This window comes from Salvia hispanica, chromosome 5 (genome assembly GCF_029641045.1).
Source record: "Salvia hispanica isolate PSC_SH4W2 chromosome 5, Shi_PSC_v1, whole genome shotgun sequence".
Lineage (NCBI taxonomy): Eukaryota > Viridiplantae > Streptophyta > Magnoliopsida > Lamiales > Lamiaceae > Salvia > Salvia hispanica.
Window position 1 is genome coordinate 41,110,900 of NC_142696.1, and position 17,112 is coordinate 41,128,011.

Below are 17,112 nucleotides of genomic sequence, written 5' to 3' on the forward strand. Positions count from 1 at the left end.
CTCTTTGTTCATTGCGGGCCTCAAACCCCCACTGAAACACATAGTACTGATGCGACGGCCTAGCACACTCAAGGAAACTTTCACCATCGCACAGCAATTAGAACAGCGGCAACCCAATTGCACAACAGCGTTTCCTGTCGTGAACCAGGAGCCCAATTGCCTGCCATCGCAGCAAAAGGAGGAGGTCACACAAGAGGTATTTGCTCCGAAATTCTCTGAAGAGGCAGTTTCATGTGTGGTTGAGAAGAATATGTTAGATGTTCTGCCTTCAATTGTTGACAATCAATTTGTTGCTCGTCCTTTGAACGCGGAGTCTAGCAATATTTTTGCTAATGGGAGTAGTTCAAATTCAATTGTGTGTGATGGGAATATGAACCAGAATATGGGATCGGCAAATTGTGGTGTTTCTAATGAACTTGGTTTTGATCCAATGGATGCAATAAGAGATGTTGATCAATTCCTTGGATTTGGTAGCCCAAAGTCTTATTCTGGGTGGAGTTTTGATGCTGAATTGCCACTTCCAAACTGCAATAGGGGCGACGGAAAATTTCCGGTTGAGGCTCGGCATATTCGGGATATTTCTGGCGAGGCAATAGGTGTTCCTGTGGTTTATAATGATAATCACACGGAGACAAATTTTTATGAACAGGCAGTGGCGATAGATTCCTTAGCCACTGCACAATCTAATCTTGATGATGCTGCAACAATTTGCCTCATGGAAGAGATGGTGTTCGCTATGAAGGGGGACGGACATAACATGGCCCCAGATTCTCATTTTGTTGAGCACATCGCTGGTGTAGTAGATGGTTATTTAGTTCACCACAAAGCAAGTCACTCTGATGATCCCGGCAACGTTTCAAAATCCCAGAAAAAGTGTCACTGCTGCCGGAGAGTGAGCAGGCAACGGACATCATACGTCGCGGGTGAGAAAGTTTCGGCTAGTGAGATTCTGGTCAATCCAATAAGACATACACCGCAAAATGCCTCGTCCACACGCACATGGCGCCCGCCACCGTCACGCACCGAGGCAGCAGTGCGCATTGCTGAGGTAAATTTCAGCTCCACCTTCAATTGGTCGAATTTGCTGCATTTGGACGTTTCTGAGAATGCATTTAGTGGGAGATTTGCGATCGGTTTAGGCTGTGATGTGAATCTTAGACACCTTAATCTTGCACACAATTGGTTTAAAGAGCAAGAGCTCTTGCAAGCTGTTATGCTTTCTGGTTTTGAGTATTTGAATTTATCAGCTACTAATGTGATTGGTGAGATTTCTTGTAATGGCTCCCATTTGAGTAGTTTGAGGATTCCGGATTTATTTGTGGGGCTGCTCTCTTTGGCAATTGGGAGTCGGAGCAAGGCCTCAATGTGGGCAATGGAGCAGAGTTCTAGTACAGAGGAGCTCACTATCTCGAGTGCCTTCTCGTTCCACACAGATGTGATGCCACCTATGGTGGATGTGAGCCGGGTTGGTGTAGAGGTTGCTAGGCCATTTACCCTTATTGAAAGGATTGTGCAAATCTATAGTGCTACTGCCAGAAATTGGGAGAAAACACCTATTGAAAATGCTGTCAATGTAGTATTTGCTTACGCCAAGTTGATAGAAGAATACAATAATGTTAGCAATGATCAGTCTAAATCTACAGCTACAGCCAACCGAGTAGGGACTGCCTTAGTTCTACTCCAGTTACACTTTCTCGTCGCAGCTTTCCCTACTGGCCACTGCTATTATGATTTCCATTTTCACTTTGAGGACGAGCCGCCTCTATTCTTCTTTCATGACCCACCTTGAGGTCAAGGTGGTTTTCAACGGCGGGAGAGTTGATAGGGTCCTCGAGTTAGCAAATCTCGCCGAAGATCATCTCTAATATCATATCTTTTATTTTAGTTAGTTATTTGATTTACATATCTTTTGTAATCTTTTTATTTATTTATTTTGCTTGCTTAGCAAGATAGGTTTTAGAGTTTAGAATTCTATAAATAATAGAATTCTCTATCATTTTGATTCATTGAGAATTAAGAAATAAAATACTTCTTTTCTCATTCTTGTTCCAAAACCCTAGAACTTCAACTAGGTGTGTTTATCATATTTTCCGATCAATATCTGTCGTACGCGTGCTCTTTTTGCATCGATAGAACCTCACGTTCTATCAGAACATGCTGTCGCCGTCTTTCTTCTCCGCGCAGATCTCGCACAGAGACTGCGATGACTCTCCGCCTTCCTCCGCCGCAGCGGCTAATTTGGGTGGTAATTGGTGGAGGAGGGAAGAGATGATGACTTCCTGGAGCTGCAATTCATGGGCGAAATCGTCGTCGGAGAGTAGGGATTCTGTGTTGGATTGGGGATTTTCGGAAGTGCTGATGACGATTGAAGCGAGGAACTCGTCGTTACAGGCGAGGGCGAGGGTGATCGCTCCGGATTCCATTTCCATTTCTGTTCAATCTTGAGACTTGAGAATCAAATGCTTAATTCCAAAGGACTTTGCAGTTATTGGCACTAATTGGATATGTAAGTGGGGATTTAGAGCGATTTGTGGTGATAGGATATTAATCACTAGGAATTAGGAGCGTTAGATTGGATGGAGAAGAAAAATCGCGTGATTTTAGACAGAATTCGGTTTTCTTCGTAAAGGAGAACGCTGACAAAGAATCATATACTCTTTCTTAACCCACTTCACATATTATACAAAAACATCTTCATAAACTAGAAAAATATATCAAAACCCATTAAATCATAACAACTAAATTATAAGTTAAATAATTATATAGAAAGATATCCACTTCAAATTAAGACCCATTTTCTAGGATAGGCAGTAGTTTTCTCATTTATCACGGTTATTTTTTTATTTAAAAAAATGATACTATATACACTATTTTTTTTCCAATAGCTTCGAATATGAGAATTATTCAATTATATAATCACTCACGATTGCAGTTGTTTCTTAAGCACGTTGCTAATTCACACACACCCACGTTTGTCATTTATTAATTTTACAGTTATGTTCGAAATTAATGCATATGTTAATTTACTAAGGCACACAGCACCCAATAAGGATGAATTTTCTTCATGAAAATGGAATTCTCTATGTAAACATAAATAGGGCCCGTGTTACTAGGTGGATGCATCGTTTAATTTGGGTTGGGTGTAATTCCTAAATTAAATCCATTTCTAGACAACAAATAGCCGGCCCATATAAGTAATTTGCTAATACTCTACAAAGTACAAACTGTAACAACAAATAGCTTTGATTTTTATGAATTTTGTGAAATTAAAAATTACAATAACATTTTTTAACGTATTAGAATCAAACTAAATAGATAAATCAAAACGAACAAGGCTAAAAGTATATCAAATAAAAGTGGTGCTCACATAAGGTGCTCACAGGAGGCATGAAAAGTCCATCAATATTTGAAAGTCCATCAATATTTGAATGTTTAAAAATGGTATCTGCCTATACAGATATTCTAATTTTTTATTTGACCGACAACTCTAATACAAAATATTCTGGTGCTCAATATATGAAATTAATTAAATTAGAAGCATGCACTATTCCACCGAAAAGTTTCTTTATTTTAGGCATACTGCAGTGCATCCGCTGTAATTATACTTTTAGTTATGATTAGTAATCTAATCAACAATCAATAGTCTACATGATTATCAATATCATACTAGCTTGCAATTCAGATTTCAGCGATAGGTTTGTCTTTCCCTTTTCTAGTGGAGTACGTAATAATAAGTGATATGGCTTAAAACACTAAAAAAATGAATAAGTTTTAAAGTTTAATCAACAAATAATAGATTTAATATTGCAACACCACACCAACATTTGTGTGTCTAGAAAACCCCATCATATCACAAAATAATACAAGAACTTCGATTTTTTTTGTTAATATGGCTTCAAATACTTGCAGCGTTATCAGTTTGGAGAAGGTGTAGTTGCTGCTAATATTGCCTTCAAATCCTTTCTCAATATTTTTCCAGATGGATTTTTGGGGATGGCGTCAATGAAAAATACTCGGTTAATTCTCTTGTAGAAAATAACCTGCAAAAACCAATAATTTTCATTATATTCAAATTCCATTAATGAATTAAAATTAATAATGTAAATAAAACAAAATAAAATAAAATAAATATCCGACCTGTTTGGATATGAATTGCTTGATCTCATCCTCAGTAATAGTGGATCCATTTGATTTAACAACAAAAGCAACTGGCACTTCTCCTGCTTGTTCATCTTTCATTCTGCATAATATAATTAACTTAGATTAAAAAATACATTCATCCATTTTATATCAATAAATGGAGTGTTAGAAATTAACCATTTATCCTCTTAGAAAGCCTTATAAAAAAAAGCACGGGGTTATCCATTCATTTATAGAGGAGTCAGAATCACTGATTTGTCGATATGAGTGGGACTTACGGGACAACGGCGGCGTCGGAGATGTTGGGATGGTTGAGGAGGAGGGCTTCGATCTCGGCAGGGGCAACTTGGTAGCCTTTGTACTTGATTATTTCCTTAAGACGATCAATGATAAAAAGCTCATCATCTTCATCAATGAACCCTATGTCTCCTGTGTGTAGCCATCCTTGTTTGTCAATTGTTCTCTCTGTTGCCTCTGAATCATTCAAATAACCTGCAACAATGTTTATTCAATTTAATTTATTGCATGTTAAATAATTATAAAATATTACTATGAATAATTAAACGGTAGGAATACTATATATAGCGTGGGAATGTGTCATGAGGGTATGTGTCACTACCGCACAATAACATAACCACCACCAACTCTATTCTATGCGTCATGATGATGTATGTAATGATGTTGTTACTAGCGGGATTTTACATAAATACCCTCAACTATTTAAAAACTTGGAGATTCAATTTAATTGAAAAATTAAACTCTAGATTAAAAATTAAATTTTACACCAAAGTGATACTCTATCCGTCGTACTAAAGATGTCACACTTTCATTTTTAGTTGTTCCACAAAAGGTGTCACATTTCCTTTTATGAAAAAAGTTCTCTCTCACATGAATATAAAAATTATATTTTCTCTCTATTTAACACACAAAACAAAACCTTCTAAAATCTCGTGCCGTCCCACAAGTGTGACATCTTTTGTGGGATGGAGGGAGCAGTATTTCATAGCAGTGTGCTCATATTAATACACAAAATGAAAAATAGTGTACCTTTCATGATTTGATCACCACGGATGCAAATTTCACCAGGCTGGTTGCGCCCTAACGAAGCACCACTTTCCGTGTCAACGATTTTCATCTCAGCATTTCTTACCACGGTCCCGCATGCACCAGATTTGATCTCAAATGACTCTTTTGCAAAAGCCAAACACATCGCTAGCACCGGTCCGGCTTCCGTCATTCCATAACCCTGCACCACATGTCATCATTTAATGAAACTCCAAAATACTTTAAATATTGTTACTTGTCACAACTCAATCCATAATTCTGTCTCACGAATTTTTATCGCTAAAAAAGTGTTAGGCAACTTTTCTATACGTATCATAGTTTCTGAAAATTAAATTATTGCCATGGCAGACTTTTTGCCACGTGTCGATTAACACATGGTATCTATTAGGCTTGCTTAAAATTATTTCGTGTTTAATTGAGTGAGATTTTGGACTCTCCAAATTTCCTTTATTATATTTAGCAATAAACTGATTACTAGTACTACTATTTAAGTAAGGAATTGGAGTTACACGTTTCTTTCTTAGGTAGGAAAAATGAGCCACTCAATACACACTAATTTGGTGCACTGTCGACGTGTGTGTTACAAGTATTAATATGAATACACTACTTATATACACATTCCTTAAAATGATAATGGGTGAGAAACAAATAAACCATTTGCTGTAGAGTACTCAGCATCAAAACATGGACATATATCGCATTAAATTAATAATGCGCCATGATTTGATATCATATGTTTTTAACGTTTCTCTCCAAATTTAGTTAGTCACATCACATTTTAATGTATAAACAAATTTAAAAAATTTAAAAACACAGAAACAAAAGTAGTAACAATATATTTTTAGTGTATTTGGTTGCTTACCTGTCCAAGCTTGGCATTAGGAAACTTATCCCTCACCGCCTCCTCGAGCTCCTTCCCCAGCGGCGCCGCCCCCGACATCACCGTCCTGACCGACGAAAGGTCGTACTTATCCACCACCGGACTCTTGACGATCGCCAGCACAATCGGCGGCACGAACGGCCCGATCGTCACCTTATACCTCTGAATCAGCTCCAGAAACGGCTCAATTTCGAATTTCTGCATCACCAAAATCGCGGCGCCGGCGCGGAGGCCGCACAGCAGGATGGAATTGAGCGAGTAAATGTGGAAGAACGGCAACACGCAGATCATCACGTCGTCGCTGTGAATATACAGATTCGGATTCTCGCCGTCGACCTGCTGCGCCACGCTCGTGACCAGCCCCTTGTGCGTGAGCATCACCCCCTTCGGCAGCCCCGTCGTGCCGGAGGAGTACGGCAGCGCCACCACATCGTCGGGGCTGAAATCCACCGCCGGCAATTCACTCTCGTCCGCGCCAACCAGCTCCGAGAATTGCAGATAATCGCCCTCCGGCGGCGGCGAGTCCACCAGCACAACCCTAACGCCGTTATCCTTAGCGAAGCCGCTAACCTTGCCGACGTGGCAGGCCTGCGTTATGATTAGCTTAGCCTCGGAGGCTTTCGCCTGCTTGACGACCTCGGCAGGGGTAAAATAGGGATTCGCCATTGTTGAGACGGCGCCGATGTAGGAGGCGCCGAGGAAGGCGAAGACGAACTCCGGCGAGTTGGGGAGGAGGATCATGACGGTGTCGCCGTGGCGGAGGCCGAGGCGGCTCAGCCCGGCGCCGGCTCTTCGGGAGAGGGCCTCGACCTCCTCGTAGGTGAAGACCTCGCCGGAGCCGCCGTTGATGAGGCAGGGCTTGGTGCGGTACTTGGAGATGTTCTGGAAGCAGTAGGAATGGAGCGGAAGGTGCTTGGGAATGTAGATGTCGGGGAGTTTGGATCGGAAAATGACGTCATCTTTTGTTGCTGCGGCATCCATTCTTTGTTTTGCGTGTGAGGGTGGAATCTGAGGGGAAATGTTGGTATCAACTTTGGTTGTGTTGTAGAGTTGAACCTGAAAATGAGAGTTGGGATTTGAGGTATATATCTTGCTCAAAGTTGGTGAGATGGGGACTTGTCGGGCAATTTGGGTTGCTCAGGGCTATATTTGGGAATTCGCTTTTCTTTTTTATGGTGTGGTTGGTGAGAAGTGTTGGGTGGGTCTTGCTCAATAATTTCGAATCGCTCTTTCTATAATTGGATTATGAAAAAAGCCTAATCCTTCAAAATAGCCTTCACATGAAAAATACTATGGCCATGTTTGGTTAATGGGAAAGTAAAGTTGACAAGAAAAATGATTCCTGAAAAATTAAATTCCGGGAATATAATTCCTAGTAACTTTACTTTCCTGTGTTTAGAAAATATCATGATTTTAAAATATTTAATTTAAACACCAAACTAAAAATATACTTATTATTTTTTATTTATAAATAAGAATAATAATATAAAATTCTCAATAAACTATTAATTACAAATAATAATAATTATATTATTATATTTATTATTACAATGGATAGTTTAAAAAATGGATTATCTATCATAATATAAAATAATACATATAATTATAGTTTGAAATATTATACTCATTTATTATAATAATAATAATAATAATAATAATAATAATTAGTATTATAATTATAATATTTAAGGATGTTATAAGTGAATAAATTTAATAAATGAAAATTACACTATAACTTTATTGATTAATTATTAATTTATAAAAATAATAATAATTATTTATCATACGATTTATATTATATAATTATATTTTAATTATTTAATAAATTATTAAGTATTATTATGAATTATTATAAAGTAAGTTATAATTATGATAATTTTAATCATAGTTATTTATATTCTAAAATTAAGTAGTATGATTTATATTTTTAAATTATTTCTAAAACATTCTAAATAATAATAATAATAATAATAATAATAATAATAATAATAAAATTATACTATATTGCATTATATATGTAAGAATCCTAAAACTGGGAAAAAGAATAACTAAGGAAAGCTAGAATTCAGAATCATGGAAAATTGTACTAACTTTCCTTGTTTTTAGATTCTGATAACTTTCACAGTTTGATTAAAAACTGAAACAAACACATGAATTTAAAATTTAAAGAATCAGATTACTTCCCAGACAGAATCCTGACAACCAAACATGGCACATGTGTATTTACAATTATATAATCATCTGAGCAAAGTATCTTAATTTGGAAAATTTGATCCAAATTAAATTGAAACTTAAAATACGATTTGAATTTTTGGATTTTGGTTCGCATCGGATTGAATATTTTAAAATCTATGTATATATATGTAACAAAAAAAAACGTATTATAATTATAAGTCTAACAACTTTTAAAATATGTGTGTTGAACAATTTCAATGGGACTATGAATTTTCAGAGTTTTTTTTATTGGACTTGCTTTATATTATGTCTTACTATGAAAGTGAATATTTAATCTTTAGTTCGTAGAGTGAATGAATGCATAATTGAAACGTAATTAAGAGTTTGTACCTGAGTAAAACGTTAGGATAGAAAACATCATATGATTCATATCATATATATATAGATTGTTCAGTTTGCAAGATTGTTCATGAGATTGAATCACACAACTTAATCTTATATGGATAATCACACAACCATAGATGTACAATCATATTATAATAAGTCATGCCAACTGAATGACACCATAGTTTATTTAGGAGTGCAATTTATATCTTATATGGTTTAAAAAGTGTACAATGTGATACTATAAGATTCTCCCTAATCACAAAAATAGTAGTACTAAATTCTAAATACAGAATATGATCTTAATTTGACAATTATTCCACAAGATTATGTCTTTTCATAAAAAAAGCTATTGGTAGACGCTACAGTTTCATCCAACTAAAAGAACGGCTAAGTTTCATCCAACTATAAAAAACTAGTAGTCAATTCAACATAAAAATATTTTACGTAAGTAATAGTACAAGTAATTTATCAATATTGTCCATCGAATATATACAGTATTTGTTTTACAATAATAATTGAACATCAAACAAAAACTTGATGGGAAAATTGGAATAAATGAAAGGGTTGATTGGTCAAATATGATTGACAAGCAAAAACTAGTAATAGTACTAATACTTTGTCAATGGAGAAGCCATCAAGCAAGACCAGCAATTCTTGTTGAACTTCTCAAAATCGCATACAAGCTGTATTAATTTATTTATTTATTTTAATTCGAAACAATATTTCTACTACTTACACAATCAAATTTCTTGTTATAAAATTTAATTCATATTATTAAATTTGTTAGTTCCATGTGTACAATTGAATCATAGACCAATTGATGAGTTTATTTGAGAGAAGTCATATGCCCATATGAGTTGACGTAACCAAATGGTTGGTGTGAATAATGTAGGTAAGGTATTATGATTAAAGATGTGATATTTTACACGTAGGATCAACCTAACATGAGAATTGACGGAGGAAGGGTTCTCCTTGAACGGGCGATCAACGTCGTCGTTGTTACCTACTACCACGACGTCGTATTGGGTAGCATTTTGTCTATGACGTGGCAATGGCAGGGATGATGCAATTGGGTTGAATTACTAGGAAACAGTAACGAATCTTATTCAAAAAATGGTTATTGCATTTCAATATTCGTAAGCTCTAATAAGGTTAATTTATAATTACGTCAACGTTGCAATTTGCCAGCCATGCCCAATTATTTTAATTAGTTATATTTATGATCACCTACAAAAAAAAATTTTGGTAACATGACCTGCAAATTTATGATCACCTGCAAATTTTGGCCTATTCATGATTTTTTTTTTAATTTCAAACAAATTAATGTATTGTATTTGTGTCCTATCTTAATTCATGATATCAAAGACTGAGTTATGATCACATATAGTAACTTAACATTTTGACATGAATGTTGCACACTAGTACCACAAAAAAAAGTTCTTTTGCAAGTACCAAATTCAATAACGTCAGAGATGGAGCCATGAATTAAACTTAAGAGGGACAAAAATATATATAAGCAGATAATTTGAAAAATTGAGAATGAAACATTTAAAAAGGAACTTAAATAAATATTCAAAATTTTAAAAAAAAAATAGTATAGAAGTTAAAGTTTGAGTAGGGGCAATTGCCCCGCTACAAGTCCATTAATCGTATGCTTACGTTTATGCTTTCAAATGCAATTGATCGAAAGAAAATGAGATTAAAAAAAAAAGGAGGAAAGGAAAGAAAAATACAAATAATAGGTTCGTTATTTAGCCGATATGTTACAGGTTGATCATTTTATTGAAATGCGAGAATTTATCTGTTGAATAGACATGCACGAAAATACAAGGACACACAGACTGATTAGATGCCATAAATGATAAACCTATGCTTGTCGTTGAACATGCAATTCCGGCCGCTACCAAATCTACCGTGTCCTACCATGAATTTAAAAATTATGAAAATGTATTTATATTTTATTTCAGTTTTCAAAATTACAAATTGCTAACATATATAATTAAACAGTACTCAACCTAATCAACACGGTTTAACTATTAATTTATGATTTATTATTTTCACATATTAATATTTTACATTTCACGTTTCATACTACTTATAATATTATTCACACGCGTAAACTAGTTGTGATTTTATTAACTCTGGATTAAAAAAGTTGCTTTTATGACCGAGTCATTCATCATTGAATATAGAATAAGACACAAGTCAGACTAAAGGATCTAGGTAAATAATATGCTGTATAGTTTTAGCATTAGATAAATAGTTTGCTGATTTAATATAAAAAATTAGTACAACAATTTTCTAAGTATACGGTAGATGTGCTGCAACAATCATATGTTCTTTAAATAATTTTTGTTTGATAAACAAGAAAAAAAAACAAAGAGGGAAGGATCGGAAAAAGAAGGAAGTACTATAATAAGGGCTAATTAGGAAACATCTTACTTGACAAGCTAATAAGCCACTCCCAAATAGCTTGGAAACATAATAGACATTTATTTAATTAAAAATTTCAAAGACTTAATTTTACTACTCCACTACTTACTTAATATAGTGAGAATTTTAAATGTAGAATATATCTAGATGTGTCTACAAATTATACTCCATACCTTCATGAATCATAATTATACCCACCAAGATAAAAGGGAAAATAATCATCCTTCAATACATAAAATAAGAATAGAACTAAAGAAGAATGTATGAAATGATTTTGGTATGGAGTAATAAATAAAAGAAGTATAAAACTAAAAAAGTAAACGATTAATATTGCTTGAATGGGCCAGGCCCTATTTTAGGAAGCCCATGTTTTGAAGACCCATTAGGCCTGAATGTATTTGTGTGGGTCTTGACGTCTTGTAAGTATAAATTGAGTGGATATTTTTGATTGATTTATAAAATTGATTTTGGGAAGAAAGATAGGTACTAGCATAACAAATTTAAAAGCATTACCTACCAATAACGAAATGCTATATTTTAATTACAGCAGCTAACATTTATTACAACACAAAAGATTTTAAATTCATCATTGCGATTAAAATTGGATTCTGAAAATAATATAACCACCAAACTTTTCGATTATACTTTTAAAAATTTTCTTTGTGGAGCACGAATTTGGCTGGGTTGGGGTGAGAAATTTTAGTTGCCTTTTTCAGATCTCTCATCGTTGCTGGTGCCCCACAGTAAAATACTCCTGCAAAAATGGTCAACAACAATTTTCTTAATAAACCAAGTAATTAAATGATGATTTATGAGTTCATTTACATTAACAAAAACAATGTATGAACTTACCAACTTTAGAACCTGGATGATTATTTGAAATTGTTTGGAAGACTGTGTCCCAATTAGGCCTACCAAAGTGTGATTTAACCTTAGTCCCAGCCACAATATCGATTCCACTTTTAGCAATGATGATTGATTGAAGCTTAGAAATTAGGAGGGAACGAGCATTCCCTTCTTCATACACATTTGTGCAGTAATTGTGCATTTCTATCACTCGGTTATGGTCCATTTCGACAATCTCATTCATCACGCCCTTGAACCAATCGAACGTGCCCTGCTCTTTAGTCACCCAATAGAAGTAAGCCTTTTTCGTCTTGAATTGATCATGTTTATCGCTGCCCGACCCCTTCTTTCTCTTAGCCACTGGGGTGGGCGGGAGAGGGCCGGTTCCTCCCCTGCTTCCCTCCTCAATCGCGTTCTCTTCCTCCTCCATGGCTTTTATATTGGTGGCGATGTCTTTCACCACGCTGATCATTGGGGTTGCCCCGATCCCGAGCCCTATTAGTACCACAATTTCGTATTTTTTGTAGTCTTGTGTTGGTGCTCCAAAAGGACCATTGATTAGTATCTTTGGAACACTGTGGGATTGAGACATTTAGTACCAATGCATGATATATAATGTAGTGTGCACATATTTTTTTATAATTGTTTTGTAGTATTATTAATCCACTAATTTTATTAGAATGGATTATGGAAACCATCGACTTACTTGTGATTATTTTCTACATCAATAAACTTGGTTGACTGATGCCCACTTTTTTCTGTAGGTGGCGGCCGAGGTACCTTACAAGGAATTAATAATCCACACATTTTAATTCTAAATAAACAATAAGACATTGCTAGACAAATTAAGTATTAAAAAATACTTTGTAAAACGACAGTTCGCTGACTCAAGAATACCAGTTTGCTGATTTATAAATATCAATTATTGATAAATTTATAATGCCAAGTGCCAACTAATATTAATACATCAGTGATTTGATATAATTTTTATTTCTGAAGTTCACTTTAAAAAAAAATCACTGTATATAAAAAAGAAAATGTTAGACTCCTCAAGCCAAGCACTAGGATAAAATTACACATCATAATTGAGTGTATATAGTCAACTCTAAAATAAAATAAAGAACTAAAAAAAAACAGTAAAAAATAGAGTAATGAAGTAGAGAATCTCAAGTATATTTAAGAGGGGATAACAAATATCAAAATGAGCATATATATATGAGTTTACCTTTGAGCTGAATACTTCCTGAATTTTTTTGGTCCAGTCACCCGCATCCCGAATGTGAACACTTAAATAATCTTCTCTAGGAGCTGAAGTTATTGAAAATGGATGCCTGCAATTATTTAAGGAATCTAATTATTTTAAATAAGACAACATTAAATATGTGCAGAGTGCTGTTTGTCAAACTTCTTGTTACCCATACAATTACCTGTCAATTCATGGTAGGTAATCTATAATGTACAGAGTTTGAGTTTGATCATTACCAATAAATATATATATTAATTAAATATAATAGTACTCCTGTACAATAAAAACATCTAGATGATCCCATATTCATGACATGTTGATTTATTATACTACTTCGTTACATTTCATAATAAAAAAAAATTGAGACACATACCATTCGAATGGAGAAACAGCTGAACAGTTGACAAAAATATACTGTCCACTTTTATATTTGAATATTTCTTTATGAGGCTTCATGTGCAGTGCTAGCACTTTTCCGGGGTAGAATGCCACCTTCATCCATGAAAGTAATTAATTCAAGCACATGAATACTACCAAAAAAATTATAGTAACATTAGTTATGGTTTAATTTGGTGCAATATTAATATACCCTAAGGGTCTTGACTGGCTTGACGCTGGATCTGAAGGCTCTTATCAATCTTTCTCCAACATAAATTGTTATAGGAATGGCAACATACATCCAAGTCTATGCACAAACATGACATATAGTCAGATAACTCAATCGAAAAAAATACTACCTATATCACTTTAAATTTCTAAATAGGAATTAAATGAGAACTCACAGTTTTGTTGTACCATTCATGGGTCATATATAGGTTGATTCCATGAAGAATGAGAATGGTATAGACAATGATGAATATGTGGTGTGAATACCAAAAGGCATTGAACCCTGCAAGCTTGTCCAAAGGCTTTGGTAGATGCACTTTGTTTCTTCTAAAAAATGGTGATGCAAGTGTGAATGCTATAGCCATCAAAACCACCATCACTATCCCTGTCACACCCTCATAACCTTTTACATAATGCCAATAACTCTTTGGCTGATCATCTCCAAAGTATGGTGCCATCTTCCTGTACTCCTCCGGGCTCGCGTGGAGGAGTCGCGGAAAATCGCACGCCAGATGGCTTATCCCGTGTATTCCAACTCCTATTCCGATCGCCGTGGCAACAATCTATAAATTCAATATTCACAATCAACTTTATTAAATTGATTGGAATTAGAACCCAAGCTAAAAATAGTAGTAGTACTACTAATTAAATCTGTCCAAAAAAAATAATTTAGTTGTGAATGACACAAGTTTAATTTATGAAAATTTGGTGAAGAAAAACATAAGGAAAATTAGCGGTTGAAGTTTGTTAGTAACAATTGGGACCCTAATGAGAGGAAAAACTTACTGATAAATACACAAAGACTAATTTTAGTGGACGACCAAAAATAGATAAACAAAGAAACTTACCATATGGAAATTGATATTGTCATCAAAGGGAAGAACCTTGCCTAAACTAGTCCTGTTCCTGAGCCAAGTGATGGTGTTCCGGCACATCGGGAGCAGAACCAGCGCCATGTTGAGCTTGAGCGTCTCGGCCGCGCCTTTGGCCATGCAAACGCAGTGCCCCATCACCTCGAAAGCCGCCTTGTTTTTGTACTGCACATATTTGTAGGCAAAAAGCCCCGCCATAACTCCAACCCACAGCGCCAGCACCCACACCCTCCTCCAATTTGCGTCCACAAAATACGCAGCGCTGCTGTAGAACCGCTTGATGAGCACCTCGGTTTTCGTTGGCGGCCTACGGTTCTCACTCGGCAGCTTGCTCAGATTCCGGCTGTAGTCCCCATCCGATTCATCTGGCTGCAGGAGCTTCTCCAAGTCGTGTATCTATTTATCGATTATTAATTAATTTGAATTTAGATTGAGTTTGATAGTTAGATAATTGGTTGAGTTGAGTTGTAGTACCATGATGTAGCCGAGCTTGTTGGGGTCTAATTCTTCCATGATTACTTTTGCATAAGTATCTTCCTCTTTTTGGTTGACTGACAGCTTGTTTGCTTTAGCACTCAGGCTTATAATCTACGTCAACACTTATTAGGATCATCGACTGTGCATTAGTTTAATTAATACATACAGTTCATATCATATATACCTCCCGGATTTCGTCTTCAGTGATTCTTCCATCTGCATTTTTATCAACCCTGGATTCGGAATTCAAATTGCATTAATTTATTTTACATACATATATAGGGTTGGAAATGAGAGTGTAATGAAGAGTAACGTTTACATTTCAAAAAAAATTTGAAGGCCACCATCGAAAGTTGGGTCAGCAATCTGTTCCCAGAAAATTTTGAGCTGTTCTTTGTTGATGGAGTTGCCGGAGGTATCCCACTTCCGGGCAAGCACGTCGAAGAGCTCACCGTCGAACGTAGACGACTCCTTCATTCCTATATGTACTCATAAATTTATTTACTTCAAGTATTTTACTAATAAGCTCATATAATTTCATTAATTATAGTATACCAATGCATTTGCCAAAGTCGTCGCGTGACAACATTCCATCATCGGATTTGAGTTTGTTGAAGCGCTCCTCGACGTGGACCCACGTGCCACCGGTCTTGCTGATGAACTTGAGCCCCGTGAGGGCCCGCGAAGCGACAGTCTTGGCCCGGTCGAGTTTCCGCGCTGGCCGCCTCACGGATACCAAACGCTTCACCTCTTGTTTCAATCCAAATGAAGACTTGTTTTCCTCCCCATTCATACCATCATTGTTTGGCATCTCTGATTCTCTATTACAAACTAATGATAAGAGAAAATGATCATACAAAATAACGACTGAGATTTCAGATGATTGGTTTTTTGAGGCACTGAATTTATACGCATGAATTTGGTGTGTGAACTCACCAGTTGTTGTTAAGATGTCTATTTTAATTTTTAATATGTTGAATTAATTATATATTTTTTACAAAGATACGTTGAAATAATATGATATGCTAAGGATTGTTTTATTTCGGTTTATAAGCTAATCGACAAAAATTTCCACTAAAAATATTGTGATCGACCATTACTGTCTACCTGGAAAGAATAGTAAACGGTGAGTATTTGGGGTCATGTATATGATTTATTAATAGAATACTTGCGTAGTCTAAAAATCCAATTGTTGGAAGATTTTAAAATCATACGCTGAATAAAGAAAACCTTTACGTATGCGACTTTAAGTTTTTAACCTATATAGTTTATTATAAGATGAGATAAATAAATATCGAAGAGCTAAAATGAATGAATGCTCCCACCATCTACAATGATTTGTTTTACTTTTAAATGGTTTGAATTTTAAGAATGAAGAAGATGAAAATAGAACTGAAATGTTAGTTACTCCACTTATAAAGATTATTTGACAAAAATAATAAATATAAATGAGATAATTGCTAACTGACAAACATAAAAAAAATATATATATATTTGAGAATTATTTGTGGACAACGAGAGTACATTAGCAAGATGCGAAGGAAATAATTACTATGTTCAAGAAAGTAACTCCAAGTTTATATTTGTTCAATATAATAGGATCCAGTTCGGTTGCTATATAACTACTCCATATTAAATTAATAATTATTATGAAATCTAGATTATCCAATCTGAAAATAAACAGTTAAAAGATAAATTTTCACATCACGTCAACAAGTTATTGTAACCATGTCCTCCGGGGAATTATTGGTAGTCCACTCAAGTAACTATTGCTAACTCTTACTATCTCCATTCTTTGAAAATAGAAACTATTTTCATTTTGGATTGTCTATTAAAAATAAAAACTTTATAGACTTTCTATTTTAAGATGAGGACCCCGCCCCATTTTTGGTGAGCAGAAGAAGTATAATTTTTTAGTTTATAACATTTGTATATAATAATTCTAATAATATTCATAGTATTTTATAAGTAGCATTCCATTCATG

At 35.1% G+C, this 17,112-nt stretch overlaps 2 protein-coding genes across 2 annotated transcripts; both read right to left on the reverse strand.

Moving 5' to 3' along the window:
• Positions 1–3,761: 3,761 nt before the first annotated feature.
• Positions 3,762–7,148, reverse strand: LOC125188747 (4-coumarate--CoA ligase-like). Its single transcript, XM_048085777.2, has 5 exons — positions 6,068–7,148; positions 5,188–5,386; positions 4,419–4,632; positions 4,138–4,240; positions 3,762–4,040 (listed from the first exon to the last, which is right to left on the reverse strand). The coding sequence occupies exons 1-5, from the start codon at positions 7,064–7,066 to the stop codon at positions 3,915–3,917; spliced, it is 1,641 nt and encodes a 546-aa protein (XP_047941734.1). The 5' UTR covers positions 7,067–7,148; the 3' UTR covers positions 3,762–3,914.
• A 4,416-nt stretch (positions 7,149–11,564) lies between these two features.
• On the reverse strand, positions 11,565–15,986 carry LOC125186269 (respiratory burst oxidase homolog protein C-like). Its single transcript, XM_048082622.2, has 12 exons — positions 15,683–15,986; positions 15,447–15,606; positions 15,312–15,360; positions 15,125–15,238; positions 14,627–15,046; positions 13,955–14,341; positions 13,762–13,857; positions 13,546–13,664; positions 13,152–13,257; positions 12,633–12,706; positions 11,933–12,501; positions 11,565–11,834 (listed from the first exon to the last, which is right to left on the reverse strand). The coding sequence occupies exons 1-12, from the start codon at positions 15,936–15,938 to the stop codon at positions 11,728–11,730; spliced, it is 2,457 nt and encodes an 818-aa protein (XP_047938579.2). The 5' UTR covers positions 15,939–15,986; the 3' UTR covers positions 11,565–11,727.
• Positions 15,987–17,112: the final 1,126 nt, after the last annotated feature.

Excerpts from the sequence above, each read along its gene's own strand:
- LOC125188747 (XM_048085777.2), bottom strand. The coding sequence starts at position 7,066 with ATGGATGCCGCAGCAACAAAAGATGACGTCATTTTCCGATCCAAACTC. Across the intron at positions 5,387-6,067 it reads CTAATGCCAAGCTTGGACAG|GGTTATGGAATGACGGAAGC; the intron begins GTAAGCAACCAA and ends CATGTGGTGCAG. Across the intron at positions 4,041-4,137 it reads AGCAATTCATATCCAAACAG|GTTATTTTCTACAAGAGAAT; the intron begins GTCGGATATTTA and ends TGGTTTTTGCAG.
- LOC125186269 (XM_048082622.2), bottom strand. The coding sequence starts at position 15,938 with ATGCCAAACAATGATGGTATGAATGGGGAGGAAAACAAGTCTTCATTT. Across the intron at positions 15,361-15,446 it reads CTTCAAATTTTTTTTGAAAT|GGTTGATAAAAATGCAGATG; the intron begins GTAAACGTTACT and ends TTCCGAATCCAG. Across the intron at positions 15,239-15,311 it reads CTGAAGACGAAATCCGGGAG|ATTATAAGCCTGAGTGCTAA; the intron begins GTATATATGATA and ends GTGTTGACGTAG.